The sequence below is a fragment of the Pezoporus wallicus genome, unplaced genomic scaffold, assembly GCF_028554395.1.
Source record: "Pezoporus wallicus isolate ANWC-B61680 ecotype Strahan unplaced genomic scaffold, APGP_CSIRO_Pwel_v1 contig_5767, whole genome shotgun sequence".
NCBI lineage: Eukaryota > Metazoa > Chordata > Aves > Psittaciformes > Psittacidae > Pezoporus > Pezoporus wallicus.
In genome coordinates, this window is record NW_026640599.1 from 1,211,490 (window position 1) to 1,233,367 (window position 21,878).

The following is a 21,878-nucleotide window of genomic DNA, read 5'->3' on the forward strand; positions in this document are numbered from 1 at the left end:
TCCCAATAGTTCAGTATGAGATAATATCACAAAATCAAATTGTTCCAATAGAAGTAAACATAGTACACTTTTCCTTCTTCAATAGCATATGAGTTAACAGAATTTATGTGAATTCATGGACCAGATTTTTTGTACTGAAATCAAATGGTGTCTTCTGTGTTGTGCTTTTCCTTGTCATAGTAGCTAAGTCTTAAAGAACAGCCTTGAATTAATGCTCTGTAATGGTATTGTTGATCTTCTGTATATGCAAAAAAGCTCTTGACTTCTTGCAAACAGATAAACAACTGGGTCTTTATTTATAAAAAAAGTTACACAAAATTGACAGCAATACTTTCATACTTCATGGTGAGCTATAAAGATTAACTGAGTTGTATTCAGTACTGTATTCATCTCTCTTCCTTTATTAAGCAAAAAGTTAGGTTCCTGATCCCAGAGATGGTTCGGACAGTTCTACAGTAACAGTGGGAACAGGGCCTAAGCTCCTTTAAAAAGCAGAGGGCAACTCAGCAAGCTGCCATTAGGTATACACACCTTTTACAAATAATTTGGTGTATCTGCATGTGTAATAGAAGCACTTTTTTTAATCATACAGTATAACATACAAGAGAAGGCAGAGTCTCTGATTATTCTAAAACAGAGCTTAAAACACGGTGTTTGGTTAGGATAGGCGTGTACTGAATAGTGGGAAAAGGAAGTAACGAAATTAAAAGCTGAGCTAAATACTTAGAGGTAGGGCATATAGGTTTGAAATCTTCCAAAACTCTTCCTTCTCCTGAACATTGTTAGAAAAGATAACAAACGTGATCAGCAGTGAGTTACAACATATATAAAACATGCTGTATTTTATGTACTGTACTTGAGCAGCAGAACAAATTTTTTTGTCGTAAGTTCTTAATTGTTGTGACTATAAGAGTAATGCAGCTATTACACAGATCGTATAAAGCAATGAGGTGCATTCCAGTGGATGCATTTTTTTTTTATTCTGAGCATTTTCAGCTAACTATATGAAAGTGTTTCTTCTGTAAAAGCAAAGCTAAGCCCTGAAAAAATGAAAGCAAAGAGTTATTTAACACAATTATTTGTGCTACTGAATTACCTCTCTCCAAAGTCTCATGGCATGGTTTGTTGTATTTAATCTTTCCTTATTACATTGTTCTACCTTAGGGTTGAATCTTTCACTGCTGAAGTCAATAGGAGGTTTCCTCTTCCCCTTCAGTGGGAACACGATTAGCTTCAACATAAAGGAAATGAGCTCCACACTTTATATTCTCAAATCTAAAGTGGATGCCCTTGTTAACCACAAAAAAACCCTAGCATTTTTAATTTTTTAAGAAGTCTTAGTTACAGCGTATTCATAATCCAATATATATCTTAAGTTTTTCAAGCAATTCTGGTTTTGATTCTAATTTATCTTTTGCTTAAATACAGAATTTGATATAGAAAACTATGGTATCATTTCTAAAAAAAACACCTATGCTGCAGAGAAATAGGAATGTATTATTCAGAAAATAACAGAGAAATTTTGGAGTATTTTGAACAGCATTGTTGTTTTATAAGAAACAGTGTAATTCAGTAATGAGTGGGGTACAGTAGAGGGCAATCAGTGTGAATCAAAGACCTGAGATTTTTATTATGGCGTTTTGTGTACAGATAGATAAGCTGCAATTGAGCTGAATTCCCAGGAAAAGCAGAGATAGTGTATGCAGAATGCATGATTCTAAGGCAAACAACAGGGACAAATATTTCAGTTATTTGAACTGAATTCAGATAGAAGAAAACAGGAAAAAAAAACAACCCCAAACCATGGAATAACGCTTTGGATTGGTTGAGAACAAGAGGATTAAGAAACATACTGCACAAACAACACACCAATAAACTACCCAAGATTTTTATCTTTTCAATTAATTTGAAAAATATTTGTCTTAAGTTGGTAAATACAGAAAGTAAAATACACTGTCAGTGTGACTTTAATGAAAACAGTGAGAATAGACGAAGATTTCATGACTTCTTTCTATATCAGTGCATCCCAAACAGACTGGATGTCCCAAGGCAAGAAAAAAGTATTTCCTTGTAAAAATTTTTTGGGTACTTTACTTAACATTTCCTTCAGTGAATCCAATCCAATTCTGAAAGAAGTCAATGAAAATGATTGTAATTGATTTCAGTGGGAATGTGGTCAGAGTCAGAACAAACGTATCTCAGAGGCAAGCTAATTACAGGAAAAAAAACAATAAAGCAACATCAACAGCTGCCTTTATTTTTGTGTTCTGAAATAAACCACATCCTGTGAGAAAAAAAAATAAGTACATAAAAATAGCAAAGACAAAACACAATTCAACTGCATCAATGTACAGCATGTGCCCTGGGGAAACAGTGGAAGTAAAAGAAAGGCGAAATGTGATTTTTTTCATGACTTTCAAACAGGTGAATTTAGAAAATACGTAGGAGGGAAAAGAGCACATGCATGCTTTTAAATTCCATTTTCTCAACCTAAGAAAGAATAAAGGAAAAAAAAATATGTTGTTTCAAATAATATTTATGTTACTCACTTCACACATATTTAGGGACAACTTTTACACCTATGTCAGAGGAACTGCAGTCTATATGCTAATTTGAAATTTAAAATTTCCAAAGAAGAAAATAAAGAAGCACGCTGAAGTGTGCTTCTGCAAATAAGGGACTAAAAATAATGTTGAAATAACAGCAATAACAATAACAATCATAATCACTATTATAATAAAAATTTAAAAGTTTATGTTCATGCATCAGGGTTGAGCTTTGAAAAAACAAAAAATACCTTCATCTTCACCACGATCATTACTGGTTATATCATCTGCGCTTTTCTTTGTGTTGGCTCCTGGGATCATAGTGAGGAGGAGAATAAAGGGAAAAAAAGAGAATTCAAAACCAGCAGGTTCTCAAAAAAAAGCCCTAAAAAAAACTAAAAAAAAACCCAAAACACTAGTACAAAAAAAAATGTAACAAAAATGTCAAAATCTGTTACATTTGAAATTGAAAAACAAAAAAGATGCAAACTGCACATAAACATAAAATGTCAAGAAGAACAAATTGAAAATATTTGAAAAAATGTATCATATTCTGTGACAATGCAGTTACTTTAGTTAAAAGTGATTTCTGCAAAAACAAAATTAATGTGCTATTAAAAAAAATATAAACCAAAAATTATATTAAAAAATTGACCAAATTATGGTTTCTAAGCAAGAAATGCAATTTATGTCATTCTGTTCTGTAACCTTGTAGAAATAATGCCTTCAGTTACCAGCTTCAATGACTTAACATTTTATTTATGCTCATTAGGATTTAAGAATCAGCCACAACCTGAATTTTAGATGGAAATAATGCCAATGAAATTATCTTTGAATCTTACTCAACTGGACAAAGATAAACCATAAAGACCTTCAAATTTAATCTCGTTTCCCATATGAGTAAGAAGATATATAAAACAACAGACTGTAAAAAGGTGAAACAGATTTGAGTAGATTCCAAACATGAAATTGGTCCAAAAGTAGCCATGGTTCATAAATTATCACATTTCGTGCTCTTTAGAAAAACCTGGAATTTAGCTGAACACAATTACTTACCATGATAAAGAACTTGTACTTATTTATTAGAAGATTTAGTAAAGAATATATTTTAATTTGTATTCAGTATGCTTGTCAAAATACTTGTGAGGTGTATACATGTGCACAGACACACGCACACACAGATAAACACACATGTCCATACATGCCCTAGACTGTGCTTATGGGAGTAAGAGTAAATAAACATAGCTTTTCCCACTCATTTCCTTGTGTTGTATTACTGTTTCCTGGCAAAAAAAAAAAAAAAAAAGACACCAAGATATCCTTGTACCCAGCATTTCGTTGTGATGTCCTTGCTCCTGTAGCAAGTAGACCTCTTGTTAAAGGTTACTTGATAAAGAGTGAAACATGAATAGGAAACTCAGTTTCTAATTTAACTCATGAATTAAACATGGCTTCTAAAAAAATCAAATGGTTTAAGTCGCTACATTAACCATTTTTTTCCTGAATTGTCTTTATTTGGAAGTGTGTTTTCAGGACACATTGAAAAAGAGCAGTATATTAATTTCTGTATGTATGAGTTTGTGTATGAACTCTAGAGTATGTCACAGAGACATCATATTTAGCTAAAATAAGTATTTTATTACTTCTTTTTATTCTGTTATTTAAAATGTCCTCATATCCCTAAAAATTCAGGGTTTCAAGTATCTCTCAATCCATGATTTTACAATCAGTTTTACAACTGACAGAATGCAGTTAATCGTTACTACTGTATTTAAGAATTGCTAATATATTCAGTTTGGGGTTCTGTGTACTGGTTTGCTTCTTTTTGATACAGACAGAATACAGATTTTCTATAGAAATTTTCTGGAAACACTGCCACTATATATGGAGTAATGGTGATTAGTGAGTCAAAATGTGAAAAGCAGTGGCTGAGACTCGTCTTCACACAAAGCTCACATTTTCAATGCCACTGTACAGTACTTATTGTGTATGTAACATATCAGTGCATTCAATTATATGTATTCAGTACATAATTAGGTAAAATATGACTTTTAATGAAACACAAATGCTCTCTAATCTGTCAACTTCGTTGAGAAATGTTAGATACAGGCTCTAAATCTCAGTCAACATCCAAGTTTTGGATGTCATGTGGGCTACTTTTTTCCTCACTAAGGAGCTCTATGTGCAATGTAATTGTAAAGTTTAATTCAGTAAGCATTCATTTTTAAAAGTTTTTAATTCTTAAACACTGACCCATGTATTAATAAACTAGAAAAAAAAATAATTACTTGATTTCATTTATCTGTGGATGTAAAGTCACCTTGTATTCTGAGATGCATTCCCAGTGCCATGCATACATCTATCACAAATGAAGAAGTCACATTGTAAGCACATCCTCTGGCTCACATTTCCTTTGATAATGAATAAAAATCTCATTCAGAAGAAGATTTTCTGGGGTTGCAAGTCTTCCCAGATGTATTCAAAATTTATGCTACATCTTCCTCTATTCACATAATAGTGATAATATATGTGTGTGTATGTATATATATATTTTTTCATATATATATATATATATATATATATATATATATAATGTAGTCAAGTCCCATGCATGCAGTTTACCATTCCTTGCATTTTAGGTATCCACTCTGAAGCCTCTAATGGCAGCAAAAAATTATCAGCGACTGCTGAAGCTGACGCCATTTCTCTGCAATTTATGTGCAATTGCTCCATCTGTCACACAGTACACCTTTTGACCCCATTTAATTTTGGGAAATGCTTGATTTTCAGAAACCACATAGCACATTATTAGTTGTATGACCTCCTAGTTTCACATAGAGCATGCTCAACTTTCTGGAAACTTCCAGCTGCAACCAGATTAATACAGGATTTAGTAGTCATTCTCTTAGTGATATGTTTTATTTATACAGTCATTTCAATAGATCTCTAAAGCTCTTGATTTCCCATCCCATGACAGCTATTATAATTTTACAATCACCTCAAGTCAACAGTTCATTACAGACTCAAGGGATCATCCGGAAAGTGGAACTGTACTTTCTTTTCTGCATTTCTCCCAAGACTGGTAGGTTGGCTTAAATTTGAGTTTCACTTAGTGGGCAAGCCTTGAGTCACACAGTATCACAGTATCACAGTATGCTAGAGATTGGAAGGGACCTCGAAAGATCATCTAGTCCAATCCCCCAGCCGGAGCAGGAACACCTAGATAAGGTTACACAGGAATGTGTCCAGGCGGGTTTTGAATGTCTCCAGGGAAGGAGACTCCACAACCTCCCTGGGCAGCCTGTTCCAGTGTTCCGTCACCCTCACTGAGAAGAAGTTTCTTCTCAAGTTTAAGTGGAACCTCATTTCATTTCCAAAAAGAGGGGTCTATCAATGGGGAACTTTTGTGGTCATAACACTGTCCCTGGCTCATGGCTATGGCTAAGGCTCTCTAGCTACCTTTATAACCATACCAAGAAGTTCTCTACGACTCTATGTCCTAATTTCAGCTATAATTATTTTTTCTTCTTCCTAGTAATTGGCGCAGTGCTGTGGTTTGGCTTTAGTCTGAGAATAATGCTGATAACACACCAATGTTTTAGCTGTTGCTAAGTCTCTCGTGCTCTGCCAGTGAGGAGGGGCACAAGAAGCCTGGAGGACCTGAGCCAAACTAGCCAAAGGGGTATTCCATACCATAGCATGTCATGCTCACTATATAAACTAGGGGGAGTTACCTGGAAAGGACCAGATTGCTGCTAGGGTAGGGCTGGGTATTGGTCAGGGGGTGGTGAGCAATTGCATTGTGCATTACTGCTGTTTATTGTGGTTTTCCTCTTCCTTTTCCCCTTTTAGTTTTATATTCTCTCCGCTTGTTATTTCCCTTATCATTATTATTAGTAGTATGCTCTACTTCAGCTACTGGACTGTTCTTATCCCAACCCATGGGGTTTACATTCTTTTGATTCTCCTCCTCATTCTGACTGGATGGGGAAACGTGGTGGGGAGAGCAAACAGCTGCATGGGTCTGGGTTACTGGCTGGTTTTAAACTGTGACAATCTACATACCTGTATTTTTAGAAGCCTGTTGATCTGAATTAGAGAAAAAGAAATACATGCATATTGTCTATATTTAAATAACCATTACTTCTTCATTATTTCCTGAATATTGGCAAAATGTGTGTGCAATTTTGTGTGGGTGTATACATGTGTGTAAATATATACACATGTATGTATATGAAAATGCTCTGTACAGGTAATAGTCTGAACACAGGTTTATTCTCTGGCACAGTCTTCCCATAAAGGTATTAATATGAAATTATAATCTGTCAGCAGTGTGCATAAGTCCAGCAAACAGCCACATTCAATGATTTCAAAGCAGCCCTTAGATGGGTTCCATCTCTCTCCTAAATAAAATTAAGACTTAGATTCCTACTGTAGTTTTTAATGTGGAAGCCTATGAAAGCTCAGAATTTTACTTTACTTTGTCTGAATTAGATTTCTGAGAGTTTATTTTAATTCCTATATCATCACTGAATAGCAGAAGACCATGATTACAATGGCTGTTATTTTAATACAACAACAACAGAACTATTTGGGTAGCAGCTGCTAATTCTGTATGCCAGCAACATTTAACTAAGGAACATGTAACATAATTGGGTTTGTATTCTTTATGACTCCAGCTACAACACACATAAAAAAGAAACCCCAAAGCACTAGAATTTCAGACCACAGCAAAAGTTTAAATGCTGCTATATGGCCAGGAAATATTTCTTTTCAAGAAAAGAGAATTAAAAGGCAATTCTTTGTCAGATATTTGAAATTGGATGGTAAGAAAATGAGGAAAAATCCCTACAGTTTTGTGTTCCATACATTAATGAGGATTAAAACAACAAGAAAATGCTATTTCATAGGCTTTTTTCAAATAGTTTTAGAGAACTTATGAGAAAAAAAATCTATATAGACACTTCTATTGAAAAACTAGATGTACAGACGATACACAATCTTGATCACTATTGGGATCAAAAAGAGCTTACAAAAGATAGTAACAACAGTTACCACTTAGGAGCTATGTTGTTACATGAAATTTTGGCCTGCCTACATTCTGATTATATGTACTATCCTGTATGCATCAGCTAAATGCTACTGACTCTTATTCCAAGTAGCATGCAAAAGATAAATAAAACCTTAATTTATTTAACTTTAGGCAGTATTTCTTCCCTTTAGTCATTTTTTTCAAAGCTTCCTATATATTTAATTTTTGGAAAGTGAGTCATTCATTTCAGGAAGATTGTTAAATACATGTCGTGATGAAGATACTGGTATTTACACTAGACACTTGTCATAGTTACTGTAAGAACCACACTTGAAAGCTATTTCTTACTCTGAAAATATTTTCATTTGTTTAGATTGTATTTATTCGTACAATCATAGAATAGTTAGGGTTAGAAAGGACCTTATAATCATCCAGTTGCAGCCCCCCGGCCATGGACAGGGATGTCTCACACAAGACCATGCTGCCCAAGGCTCTGCCCAACCTGGCCTTAAACACTGCCAGGGATGGAACATTCACAACTTCTCTGGGCAGTCTGTTCTAGTGCCTTGCCACTCTCAGAGTAAAGAACTTCTTCCTTATATCTAACTTAAACTTTCCCTGTTTAAGTTTGAAGCCATTACCCCTTGTGCTATCTCTACAGTCCCCCTCTGCCATCCTTGTTGATATCCTTGAGATACCGGAGAAATTTCATCCTGGAAAAAACTGTAAAATTACTAAGTTTTATCTTTCATCCTGTCTTACTTTTGGCACTTTTTTTTTTTAATAAAATAAAATACTTTGTATAAAAAGTACTCAGAATAACAATTTTTAAAACTTTCAAATTAAGGTTTAAAACTTTGTTACACAAGTTACACAACATTTATAACTTAAAGTCTTTAAATACAGAACATTGCTTTGACATAGCTGTCTATAATGGCTCAAAAGAAAGAAAGCATTGTGCAGCCTATCCTTTCAGTGACCTCCAACAGATAAGGGGAGTGTTTCTTGAACTTCCAGTGTAACTGAATCTGCTTTATTTGACAGAGGACTGGGCTGAGACTGAAATACTTACTAATTGAATAGTGAAAGACTCATTAAAAAGCATAAATCTATCATACAGTTATTTAAATTAATTTAGACACGTGTATTTTTTTGTAGAAGCATCCGAAGGAACACTGTCATGAAAGTGTGGCAGTGACCTCTTATAGCTTACAGTTCTCTATTAAACTGGTGTATTTGATGAGATGTGAACATAAAAATGCTAATGTCTGAGTGCACAATACTGCTACATAGAAGCACAGCATTTCCTTCCATCCATTTCACCTCCCTCACCAGCAAAGCCATTTTGAAATTTGTCAACGATACCTACATGCTACTTTCTTGAATTACAACATCCAAAATACAACAATCAGTTCAATATAATGAAATATTTAAAAATACACTCTTTCCCTTTCTGTTACATATACTGCCTCTGTGCTGGCAAAGCTCTTTGGGCACATGCAAAGTTTTCAGCATATGAGAAGTCCTATTCAAAGAAAATACCAGTACATACAAGCTTCCACACTGTCATTAAGCTGGTTTCTGTCTTGTCTGAGGACTGACAACATAATTAAGTCTATAGTAAATACTACAGCAAAGATCCAAGAATATGAAAGCCCCTGTAGGATATATAAATCCCACTGCAAATTTGTCCAGAAGTACATATAATATACAGCACTGGCAAGTCAGTGGGTGTAAGATATGGGTAAAGTAGAATTAGCTGCAGAGGGACATAAGGTTGTTAATATGATGATTATACTACAGTTAGGCTTCTAAGAATATACAGGACTTCTAAATTAGAATGCACAATTCAACATTTGTTATTAAGCAAAATTCCCAAGCCTCCACGTAACTACACCCTATGCAACATAGGTAACTAGTCTGCAGAAGGAATCCCATGATGTTCACCTAACACTACTTTCAACTAAAGTGTGAATATTTTCAAATAAGCTTAAGAGAGGTAAGTACCTATGTCCCATTAAAATGAATGAAAATGAATGTGTAAAAAAATGTGAACAGCCAGTTTTAATAACTAAAGGTAACTGTTACACCCTCTGCATGCTGCTGAACAACGCAAGCACATACTCTGCATTTAACAACTGCTGATGAAGTTGTGCAAACTCCCTTTGGGCATTTGTAGGCAACACTGGAAGCTGTGAGCTGAATAATCAATTCTTAAGAATACTTCTAATTATTTGGTGCAGCTATTTTGATTCTTCATGATGAAAACAAGCTCAATTTGCAGCTGCCTTCAGAGAATTCAGGAAATAATTGTGTTTGTTATTTCAGTAGATCCTGTGAGAACGCAATTTTATCCACAAATGATACAGCTGAATAAGGATCATTTCAATTCACACATGCTACATAATTATTAATTGTATTAAGCTAGCATCAAAACAGCTCATTGGAATCATGATTTAAATTTTCAAATTTCAGTACCACAGCAATCTTCCTAGTATCTGATCCACCTAAACTCCACTCAAACTTGACAGTTGGTTAGTTTTGACGCATGCTATGTTTGTGGATTATATATCTTCTGGTGGACTAATCTTTTCTCTATTGACCAAAGTTAATGAGAATTCATGTCTTATGTTGGTTTTCCATTTTGCGATGTTTCAAGAATAATTTAAACTTAGAATTTTCATTGTTGGGGTTCATGTTTTAGTCAAAATTTAGAAAGGGACAAAAGTAGCTTGTCATTTATCATTATGTGACAGAAGTGTGAAATAAGATGAAAATAATAAAAACTTCTGTATGATATACTTACTACATGGCATGTGACATTTGTTATAGCACGATATATTTTACTATTTATTCCACCTGAAAACAAGTTGAATTTTGCATTTAAAAGAATCATACATGAACAATATAGAATCATATGTTAAATGATACAGCTTATGTATGCAATTACTTCTGAGAAATCAAATTCCAGTCTTTGGCTAAATATAAATAGTTCTTGTGAAAAGGAACAAGTCAAGATTTTATTCTTTTGGTTTACGTAAGCAGTATTACTTTATGTGTGCTGATGTTACCTGTTGTCGTATGTACTTCAGTTCCTACAGGAAAAAAAAACCAAACATCTTAGTTTGGTTTGTATTTGTGCAGCATTTGTATTCAGCTGTAAAAGAGATCTGAATGTTTCCTTGTCTCAATCAGTGCAATTTACAATTTAGAACACCTACCATCTATTTGAGAAAATTAACTATAATTGACAGCTTTGCTCAGGAAAATAAGCCATGGAGCTTAAGTGTGTTGAAGGTCAATGACAAAGTGAGTGAGCGAGGTTGAAGGTAGGCTGCCACAGCATCGGTCCAAATTACACCTGTCTGTTGCCATCATTCTGTCAGTCATATCAATACTGAAATACACTTGCAAGAACAAATGGAAATAGCAGCACCACAGCCATCTTTCCTACCACTAAGAGCAACAAGAAGTTATCAGACTTAAAACCACAGCAAAACAATCACTGTGATCAAATCTCTCAGGTTATTACTTCAGTTTTCTCCTGGCATCAGTGAAGCATTCTGTCCAAGCTCAAAGCCTCCTGACAAAGACTACATGATGTAGCAGAATGAACTTACTCTATGCTCTTCAACTCTCCCCTCCACCCTAAAAAAAACCCTATTTCTGCCAACTGTTTTTTACCTGAGGCAAAATTTCAAAGAAAAAAAAACACTAGGTGAAAGGTGATTTTTATAATAGTTGTTGCTCAGCTGGGAAACTACCAAAAGACAAATTTCATTAGTTTCACTCTTTGTCTATGTGGTTGTGCATGTGCGTCTGTGTGACATCCGCCATTTCTCACGCTCTTTCTAGCCTTCCATGCCTGCATCTTTTAACAACACAGGGAATGGCTGAGGATGTCTATTGTATTTGTTTTGCTTTTCAGGCACCACAGTGGGTAATTTCATAATTCTTACCATCAAACCCTGATAAAATTGGTCACAGACAGTGCAGGAATGTAAAGAAAGGAAAAAAAAAACAAAAACAGAACAAAATCACAAAAGAGACAAGTCATTCCTGACTAATCCAGTGGCCTTCTATCCATAGTAAATGCATCATTGCATAACAGAAAAGCTATGGAAGACATCTACCTAGACTTCTGTAAGCTTTCCTATGGTTTCCAACAACATTGAAGCTGCTAAACTTGAAAGATATGCTGGATGAACTGTTAGATGGAAAAGGAATTGGTTTCACAGCTGACATCCAAAGGCTTACAGTCATCAGTTCAATGTCCAAGTGGAAACCAGTAACCAGTGCTGTCCCTCAGGGGTCCATACTGATACTAGTACTGTTGAATATCTTTACCAACACCACAGTGGGATTGTGTGTGCGCTCAGCAAGTCTGCAAACAGCAGCAAGACGAGTAGTGTAGCTGATATGCTTGAGGGAAGAAATGCCATTCAGAGGGACAGACAGTCTCAAGACGTAGCCCCACGTGAACTGCATAAAGTTTAAGAAGGCCAAGTGCAAGGCTCTGCACCTGGCTCTGAGCAATCCCCAGTATCAATACAGACTGGGTAATAATGGACTGAGAATTGAGAACAGCCCTGTGAAGGAGAACTTGTGGGTACAGGTGGATGAAAAAAATTGGACATGAGCCAGCAATGTGCGTTTCCAGCCAAGAAAGAAAATCATACTGTTGGCTGAATGTGGCCACCATTAGGAGGAGTGTGGTTTTATTTTGCGTGTTTTCTAAAATCTATGATACATTAGTTTTGTCATATGTTTAATAATTTCTGCAACAAATCTGTGACAGGACATTCTGCAAAATTTGCACCTAGAGTTCAGTCCAAACATCTTTCTACCTTTTAGCATTTAAATAAACCTTTGCTGTCACCCACATTTTAATTCTGATGGTATAACTTTCTTAGTGATCAAAGTGCATTGCCCTTCTCTGTCCTGTATTGACTTTATCGCATTTCATTCCAGTATCTTATTTCACAGGCCTCTACATGGCCTTCCTCTTCCGTTTATTATGAATTTCTGCTGTAAAAAGCAGCAATTCCAGTAACCCCTAATTTGTGATTCAGATTCTTGCCTTTGAAAATAGGTTCCAAATCCATTAATATCAGCAGCATGGTACAAAACAGACCATTAAAATAATTGATAATGTTCCCCCTCTCTAAAAGTAGCTCACAGATTTCCACACGCAGAAACCTGACATCATCTGACAAGTTATTTTCTTCCAACTCCTCCTTCATTCTTTTACACGTTTTTGCATCCTCTGGCACCATCCTTTCTTCACACTGGTTATCTTTCTAAAATTATGCTCTTACTTCTTCCTTACAAGCGTTTGATCCATCTTTTCCCTCATGCTTTTATTTCATAAAGGTCTATTTTTTCAGTTAACTTTACCTGAGGGTCATGTTTGACTACCCATAATACATACTACAGTACACTAGACTACAGAAATTATTCAATCTCATGCTGCCTTCTGTTATTGCTCATCTTCAGCATCCAGTAATAACTGAACATTTTTCCAGCTTCTCTGACTCCGTATTTTTTAATCTTACTTTGTTCTATATTTATTCTCTTTTTCTTCTCTGGGTATCTAGTTTTACAGGAAGCAACAAAATCATATGCTTTTATTTTGGAGTACCCAAGAATTAAAGATACATAAAAAAGAGTTACCACATATTTTGATAAATTGAAGTGTCAGAAGAGTAAACATTGGCACCTATATCCTTAGATGCATTAAGGATAAACCACTATTTTATTCTCAAACCGGGTTTAAGGATATAATTATTGATGTTCTAGCAAAATACTTCAGTGTCTAATTAAAATAAGCTGTTATAATAGAAGACAAAAGATATTTCTAAGAACAGATAATGTGCATATTAAAATCAAGAAAATGTTCCAAAACCATAAGAAAAGAGCAGTTAAAAGCATTATAGAGTATTTAGATGCATAGACAGAAAATAACCCACAGCTGTCCTTAAAGAAAAAGCATCACTCTTTGATCTCCTAGAAATCTTTAGGCCCCTTCATAGAATACTTGATAAAAGAACCTTGTTGATAAAATTTATTTCAATTTTCAAAAAGTCTTTGATAAACCCTTTATCTGTGGGAAGATGATGAGAACACAAGTATTCCTACAGAAAGAGGCGAAGTAAGTCACAGATTAAAATCAAGCTACACAGTTGTAACCAGAGGTCAATTTTCAACATACCAAAAGATTAACAGTCTAGTGAAATATTCTCTATATTAATCTGATGTTGTGTAACATTCTGTCAACGATCTAGAAAAAGGGATGAATTGTGATATTGTACAATTTTCCAGTAATAGAAACTATATGAGCCAAGGCCAGAGTGAGTATTAATATCTTCAAAGACAGTTTATAAAGCTAAATGATGGATGAGACTTAAGGTGCTACTTTTTTAACTTAAGTCAAACATATATCTAAATGCCTGTGATATATGACTGCAGTCAGTGAAATATCTGCCCCAGATTAAGACAAATAGAAAACAAGGTATGCTTTTTTTCTCTTTTTTCTCTCTGAATAAAAGGTAACATTAGCATAGATATGGAGATACCTATACAGTAGTAGGTTTAAAAACTTAAAAGAGTCATGCACAGTGGAAAAAGTAACTTGAGCCAGATACAGAATTGTTAAGATCCAAATTATCTATAACTTCCAAAGAAAAAGGCTTAGGCATTACTCTAGTCATAGCAATGAGAACCTTAAGAAAATGGACGAATAAAACACCCAGAATGTCAAAGGATAGTGTGAAGTGTTTCTGAAAATAGAGTAGTTTTGTACATTAGTGTATAATAATCAGGTATGTCAGGTTTCATCAGGAATGATACATTCACATCCAGTGTCATTTCGAGGGAGAACACAGCAAAAATATAAAGTCTTCCATCAGTACTCTGTATTGCTGGAAGACAAAAATGGTCTTGCAGGAAAAAAGATTCAGTTAGAACCCTCAGTTAAATCTAGCGTGCAGAAAAAAATTAAAAAAAATACCACTGTTCATTTATAGCATGTATGAAGTGAGACTTAACTTTTTGGTAAACTCAGGAGTGTTAAATTCCTCTAAGTAACTGAATATATATTAAAAGCCTTAATCTTTAACAGCTCAACAAAAATGGTAATGCTTAAAAAAAGTAATGAAGTCATAATGCACAGAAACACAGAATATTTGTTAGCATTTTATAGTAACTTCTAGGTATGTTACACCATGTAACTGACACCAACAACTTAACAAAAGACAAAAAAGGCAGTTATGTCTAATTTTATTGAGATAAGCAGGACTGATTTAATTTCAAATTGAGTTTACGGAGCAGAAAGCATGAATTATGTCTGTCACAGCACAGATCAGCCACCAATATAACTGGGAAGAAAATTCCCATGAAGTTTCACAAGACAGAAGTCTCTTGCACCACCAGCACTCCTTACCTCGATGCATAAGAGAGCTACTAGTTTGAGAGAAAGGAACTGCATACAAATTTTTGGTGTGGTCTTATACAACACTTACAACTTCAGTTTTTAATGCTATCAGAGAGTACACTGACTTATATAACAGCATAGTTATTCAAGATGTGACAGCAGTGAAATCAAAAGCAGGTGCTAGAGTGATATTAGTATTGAAGGCAGGATATGACTTATTACTGATCCTAGTACTCACCTGGAATCACAGAATTATAAAATAAACTTTCCTGAAAGTTTTATCCTTGCTTTGTTTTCATTCCACCTTTAAAACTTATTGTGCTATTCCATCTTATTTTCTTCCAACTTTAGTATTATAAAATAAATACTATTTTCTTAGGATAAAATGCGGACCTCTGTCCATCTTTAGAACACTGTGTGCTTCGCAGCTGTCTTGAAATACTTTCTCAAAACACAAAAGCCAAGTATACAACTACTTGCACACTAGTATCAAAAAGAAGTGCATCTCAGTTTCAAAGGTTACTTCAAACCTGCAGTTCATGTGCCGGATACCTCACTTTCAAAATGGATATAGTAATAAAAGAAATACACAAATATCTGTCCTCAAAGAAGGAATGGCAATGGGAAGCACAAGGCAAGTGACTCTAACACCCACGCAGAAGACAGACTGAACTGACTGAGAGCTACAGCGGCATAAAAAAATGCATCAAGTAGCAAACAATTAAAAAAAGAAAACAGGTCTGTGATCCTCACACTCCCTTTGCACATGCAACTGGCAATGCACATCAGAAGTATTTAAACTCTGTGGATTTAGCTAATCAATTAAAAAAAAATGAATAAATACGAAATGCAGATCTGAATTATTATGTTTTTTTGAATTTTCATCAGAAATCTATGATAATGGATAGACAGCAACCGTACCTATATGCACACAGAAAAAAATAACATTTGTCTTTTAAGGACTGAGGCTTCATTGCCCATAATTAGAAAGGGGACCATTCATATAAGTAAGAATAAGACATAAGCAATACGTTATTCATTCCCAGACGAAGAATGACAGCACATTCCTGGAAAGGGGCAGAGGGACAAAAAGGGAATGCTGATATTTCTTTAAACCTCCAATGTATCACGACGCTTACATCATGCTGCGTTGGGTTACATCATGTTACGACTAGTGATGTAACCCGTCGCAATGCAATGCACACATCGCATTCAATCAGCACTTTTTCAGCTTGTCCACATGATCACCGTGGCCAAGAGAGGTTTGGTTGTGTTAATTAAAATTGTTGCATTTCTATGCTATTTCTGGTTGCTCATGAATAGAAATTTCCTCATTTTAAGAAAAAGAAGGAAGGCGATTAAAACTAAAGTGTATTCTGAATACATGAAAAAAACGTGTAGAACATGCAGATAGGCTTAGTCCTAGTTAGGTGAAATGAAAAACCACCCACATGAATATATTACATAGTAAACTTAGGAGCAAGTAACTCAGGGGAGGAGTATGAAATGCTTCACTCTCACTGTAAGAATGTTTCCTCCTTAGGAGTAAAATACATCTTTCTTTTCAGTCAGAGTTTGAGTCAGAGGTTTTCTTTCTGGAATGTGTTAAACAGAATTTTAAGGTAGGAGTTTAGAGTAAGCTTTTCCTATATGTCATGGGTTTAATGCTCTTGCACTATCAAACCAGGCTTCAGCTCTAGATGAAGAAATTATTTCCATGCAGTAACAGGCTTCTGATGGTATCAAAACAGGCTCATCACCAGTATCTCCAATGGACATGCTGGAGTCTGTAGCAGCTGAACTGTGGGTGATGGTGGAAGAGGTGCCCAGCAGGATATTCAGCTGGTCAGCAGCAGCAATTAGAGACAAATATTGCACATCAATGTTTTACTGCTGTTTTTGTTTATGTCCAGTTAATGTTTCTCCCGTTCTGCCTATCTTGCAAATGACAAAAACAGAGGATGTAAAGCGTCTTGCTGATTTTCTGCTCTTCTCCTCCCCTTGCACACTTCGCTCATAGCTTGGACAAATACACAAGGCCAAATATAAATATTCAAGGCCAGGTTGGACAGAGCCTTGGGTGACATGGTGACATGTGAGGTGTCCCTGCCCATGGCAGGAGGGTTGTAACTAGATGATCCTAAGGTCCATTTCAACCCTATGATTCTATGAAATATACACACACACATACACCACAAGCAGATCATACCACTTTCTTCCGAAGAACTGACTGTAAATTGAGTATTTTTTTTTAAACTTGGTTTTCAATTAGATGTGAATAGCTGCATCCTCTTCCACTGGCAGTTATAGTCATGAAAGCATTTACCATTTATGGACTAAATCCTACCCTTTTCGCACCGTCATCTGCTTATTACTGTCTTCTTGCTAGAAGCTAATTCAACTGCACATGTGATTTCTCCAGAGTTCATCTCAGACAAAAATGTGTCAAGTTAACAAAGAACAGCTCTTTAAACTGATTAAGCTAAAACAGTCTGACTGAAATGGGTTAGGAGACAAACATCTGAGTAGCTTCATTAGCAGAGGCAGCAATTGCTATCTTGGAGGGTGACAAGCAATGACTTTGCTTGTACAGCTGCAGCAGGAAATGGATGTATCCACTTCTCTGAAATATTTAAGCAGGTGAGAAGTCATTAGCAGAGAAAGAAGGATTAAGAATTTGCTGGAGAAAGATAAACACTAATTCAGTCTCTAAGAATGGAGTCAGAAAGCAGAGTGCTATTATGTCATCAGGAAGCAGGAGCTACAATTGATAAAAGAGTAGATGCTAACAAAGGACAAGCCTCAACATACTCACTACAGCTGATTCTCTAAAACATGAGACTCCCAAGCTGAAAAAGAAATATGTAATCTAATTTCTGTACATATTCTTTCTTGTCCTTCTCCTTTAATGGCAAGACATGCTATTCATAAATCAAATAAAATACTCTTACTAAAAAAAAATCCAAAACAACCTAATTAAATGCCTGGAATCAGATCACAAGACAGTCAAAGTGACTAAGTATGACTTACAAAAAAAAACATTTCTGGAACTGGGACTTCATAAACATCTATATACTTCTCAAGCATAAACTGACCTCTGAAATCAGGTCAATTTAGAATCAGTTTTACAAAAAGGAGAAAAAGAGTAAAGGATTACATTTTAGTTGCATTAATATGGGTAGCCTTACATGTAAAATACAATCTTTAAGTGCTGTGTTTGAACTGCAATCAGTTTTTAACTCTGTTGTGTTAAAATAAGTGAATCCCTGAAGCAAGAAGGGAAGAAAAAGTGAACTGAGCTTGAAGGTTGTCCCTAAGGCACTACACGTTCCAGGGCTCCGTTTGGGACAATACTAATTATGCATTAGAGCTTTCACTCAAGGCTTGCCTAAAAGCACAATCTAGCCATAAATAATTATTCATATCATTGACTCCAGCAAAGACTCATTCTTTTCTAAAGCCAGAATGTTAAACTCTGAATCAGGTCAGAATCTGATAAACATTAAGTAAGCTGAAAAGTCTTCCTTTGTAGATTATGTAAAGCCTTTAGAGGAAATACTCATGAACTTGCTCTAAGGTTTATGCTAAACCAGCTACATTTCCTTATAATTAGTAGGACAATGATAATGGAATTTTCTATCATCTTAGTGAAAAGTACTAAGTCCTTCCTGCACTCAAGTAACAAGGATTTATGACATGACAAGCTGTTATAATAATGAGGTTTCTGCTAATGAAGAGTAAGTACAGTCTAGCAGAATGAACATTTCAGCAGTTTTTCACCCACAAGAGAAGTCATTGGCAAAATGATGTCTTGGTTTATGAAGTTTGTGGTATCATATTTCACATTTGCAATCAAAAAACAGGTGGAATATATAGTCTGAAAGTAGCCTAGAGGAGTTTATAAAAGGGCACTCTGACACAAGAAAATCAATTCTGTGGGTTTGGGGTTTTTTAACTGATTTACAGCTTCACAGATTTTTTTTTAATAATCTCATTCACATGCTTGCAAACTAAACACAATGTCAAATAAATGTGAAATTTAAAATTAAGTGCACAACTAGCTGAGACACAGCAGGTCCGCATGGAAACTAACAACGCCTTAAAAGTTCCTCTCTTATGGACTTTTGATCCCATCACAGACGTTTTTGCATAACATGGTTTACTATCTTGAATGTTGTAGATTCAGTCTTTTCAACTCATGTATTCTGAATAAAACACTAAAAGTTATTTATCCTAAGCCATCACATTGTCCATACTTTCACTGCTGTATTTTAAATGTGACTATATTATTCTTTATTGCACTTGCAGAAATGCATCTTCATATAAGCAGCAAAATCAACTACTGACTTTAGAACAGGCACAGATAACATCCATTAACATTATGAGACAATATGTTTGTTTCCACATAAAATATCAATACTATTTTGGTAAATGGAGTGAGATGAGGACTATTTTATCGCACCTATTTGCTGTAATAAGAAAATATCAGGGGAAAAGTAGGCCTTAGCAGCTGAGGAAAAATTAACTAGGAAAAGATAGAAAAAGACAAAGACAGTACATTAAAATCCCACGTCCTCAGCCCTCACTAAATTTAGCATCTTCTCTTTTCCGAAATGGATTCTATTGTAAGTGCACATGAGTGGGTGTTTCTAGATCCTAAAAATTCTAAAAGGGTCAAAAGGTAGAAAGGGCAAATAGGCTATTTAATTTTTGGCCCTTGCTTTACTGTCCATACAACTAAACATGATGTGAGCTTTGCCATAAGACCTGTTAGGGTGACTGTCATATTTATTGTGAAACCATTGGTAGAATGACAAACCATAAGTATGTATCTAGGTACTACTTATACACATATCCAAATGGAAACCTGGAAATGACAGAAGGGAAAGCAGGATTTTAACAGAGAACTGTAATCTCAAGTCCACCTGCTATTTAAAATAAATAGCAGATTTCTACAAGAAGAAACCACACAACATGTGCTGCTAACTCATTATTTCTGGTAGTCCAAATAAATGGGGTACCTGTAGATAAATAAACATTTTACAGAGACTGAATTTTGAAGAAGCTGTTTTAAAATCAGACCATGGTCCCAAATATCCATTACAAGCTACACATGTTGCTCATGCAAGTTATCCTTCAAGTTCCATCATTAAAGTCCCTTTCTAAAGGTGCCATACATGACTGGAAGAGAATGTGCAGAAAGCAGACAGCAAGTCTCACCAATAGGAGCTTAATTAACAGTTCAGATGATAAAAAAATAAACAATGTTTATGTGAAACCTCCAATTACACCTTTCCTACTCCCTAATGTGGTGTGCAAAGAAAGAAATGCTTGTTCTTCCTGATTACATTCCTTTATTGCCTAGTTGCCTCAGACCACACTGCAAAACACTAGCTTCAATCCTGTTCCCTTAGGAATTTATTCTGGAAACAGTGTGATGGCTATGCGCCAAAAGCTGCTGTCAAGTTCACTTCTGAAAATCCAGGACAACTTAATCCAAGTCCATATGTGGCACACTTGACTAAATAACCTGTCTATATCTAGTATTATACAACATAGTTGTATTGCCTAGGGGCAGGAATTGAACAGGAAACCAATAACCTACTAGAAGTTCTAGCAGAATAAGAAAGGTAAACGTTTGAACTTCGGAATAAATGATCATAGTGGAACATTTTCACATTTTATCTTATGTTCAAAGACATCAGAAAGGGTTAGAGAGCAACAAAGTCAGAAATCCATGCATGAATACATAAGCTACACATTCAAATGAACTGGAAATCTGCAAAATATTAATTATCAGTAAAGAAATAGATTAATAAAAATAACAAACATAATGACACTTTATTTTTTTAAAGCATCCTGAACAGCTTCTGACAAAAAATCCAGATGTGAGGTTTAAATTCACGCAGAAAAAGTAAACTGCATATTGTTAAATCTTGTAGAGTCTCAAATGCATGCTAATCCCCAGTTAAGGAATCTGTTTGATTTCTCCAGTTTATAGCTAATGTAACAACTCACAGAATCATAGTATCATAGAATAGTTTGGACCTGAAAGGACCTTCAAAGCTCATCTACTCCAACTGCCCCTCAACGAGCAGGGACATCTTCTACCAGATCAGGATGTCCAATGTGTCTAACATGGCTCCAAGTCCAGGCTCCAGATTTCACATCCCTAATTGTTTTACTGCTTTGTTGTTGTTTTTTTTTCCTATACATAGATGACTCCATGAATATGGTTTAATGCCTAACTAAACTCAAAATGAGATTTCTGCTCTCTTTCCATATACTCCATGTTAAATTACTAGGAATAGCCAGAAATCAATGTAATTACAGAAGGACATACTTCTTATGCAGTAGTAGAAAACCAAGAGAACTAAGGAGCAGAGAACTAAGCCCTAGTTATCTATATATACTTAGAAGCAGTAAAAACTTTAACTTTCAAAACTTCTCTTAAGCCTCTAAATAAAGAAAAAAAACCCTGAGCCTCGTCAAGCACTAGAGAAAGGAAGCCTCTATGAAACAATTTATGACACCAGTGATTGGCAGGTTTTATGTGTCCTAATTATTTTAATTCTAAAACATGTCCCTACAAATTCTCTTGTATACACAGTTTCTACTGTCCAGCCTATTAGTTAAAGAAGAGACACAACTCTCCTGATTACATCACGGTAAAGCACTGACAAGATAGAAAAATGACAAAAGGGAAAAAAATACAAAAAAAAAAAAGGTAATACTAAAATCCAGAATAGCTTTCAGAAGAGTAATATATTTGTAAAATATAGGTTACATTAAAAAATAGGTAATCCAGGCAACACACATAAGTTTCAAACACAGAGAAAAATAAAATGGCTTTAATGAGTCCCTAAGA

The 21,878-nt window shown here is 35.1% G+C and overlaps 1 protein-coding gene across 5 annotated transcripts in view; it reads right to left on the bottom strand.

Annotated features, from left to right (window-relative positions):
• NLGN4X (neuroligin 4 X-linked) overlaps positions 1–21,878 on the bottom strand; it is a 181,334-nt gene that overhangs the window by 78,944 nt on the left and 80,512 nt on the right. For 3 of the 5 annotated variants that reach the window (XM_057419485.1, XM_057419487.1, XM_057419486.1), the window contains exon 4: positions 2,798–2,857. The exons of the other annotated variants lie outside the window; for them this stretch is intronic. In XM_057419485.1, the coding sequence (XP_057275468.1) occupies positions 2,798–2,857 (60 nt within the window). The remainder of the gene's footprint in view (positions 1–2,797; positions 2,858–21,878) is intronic. 5 annotated transcript variants of the gene reach the window in all.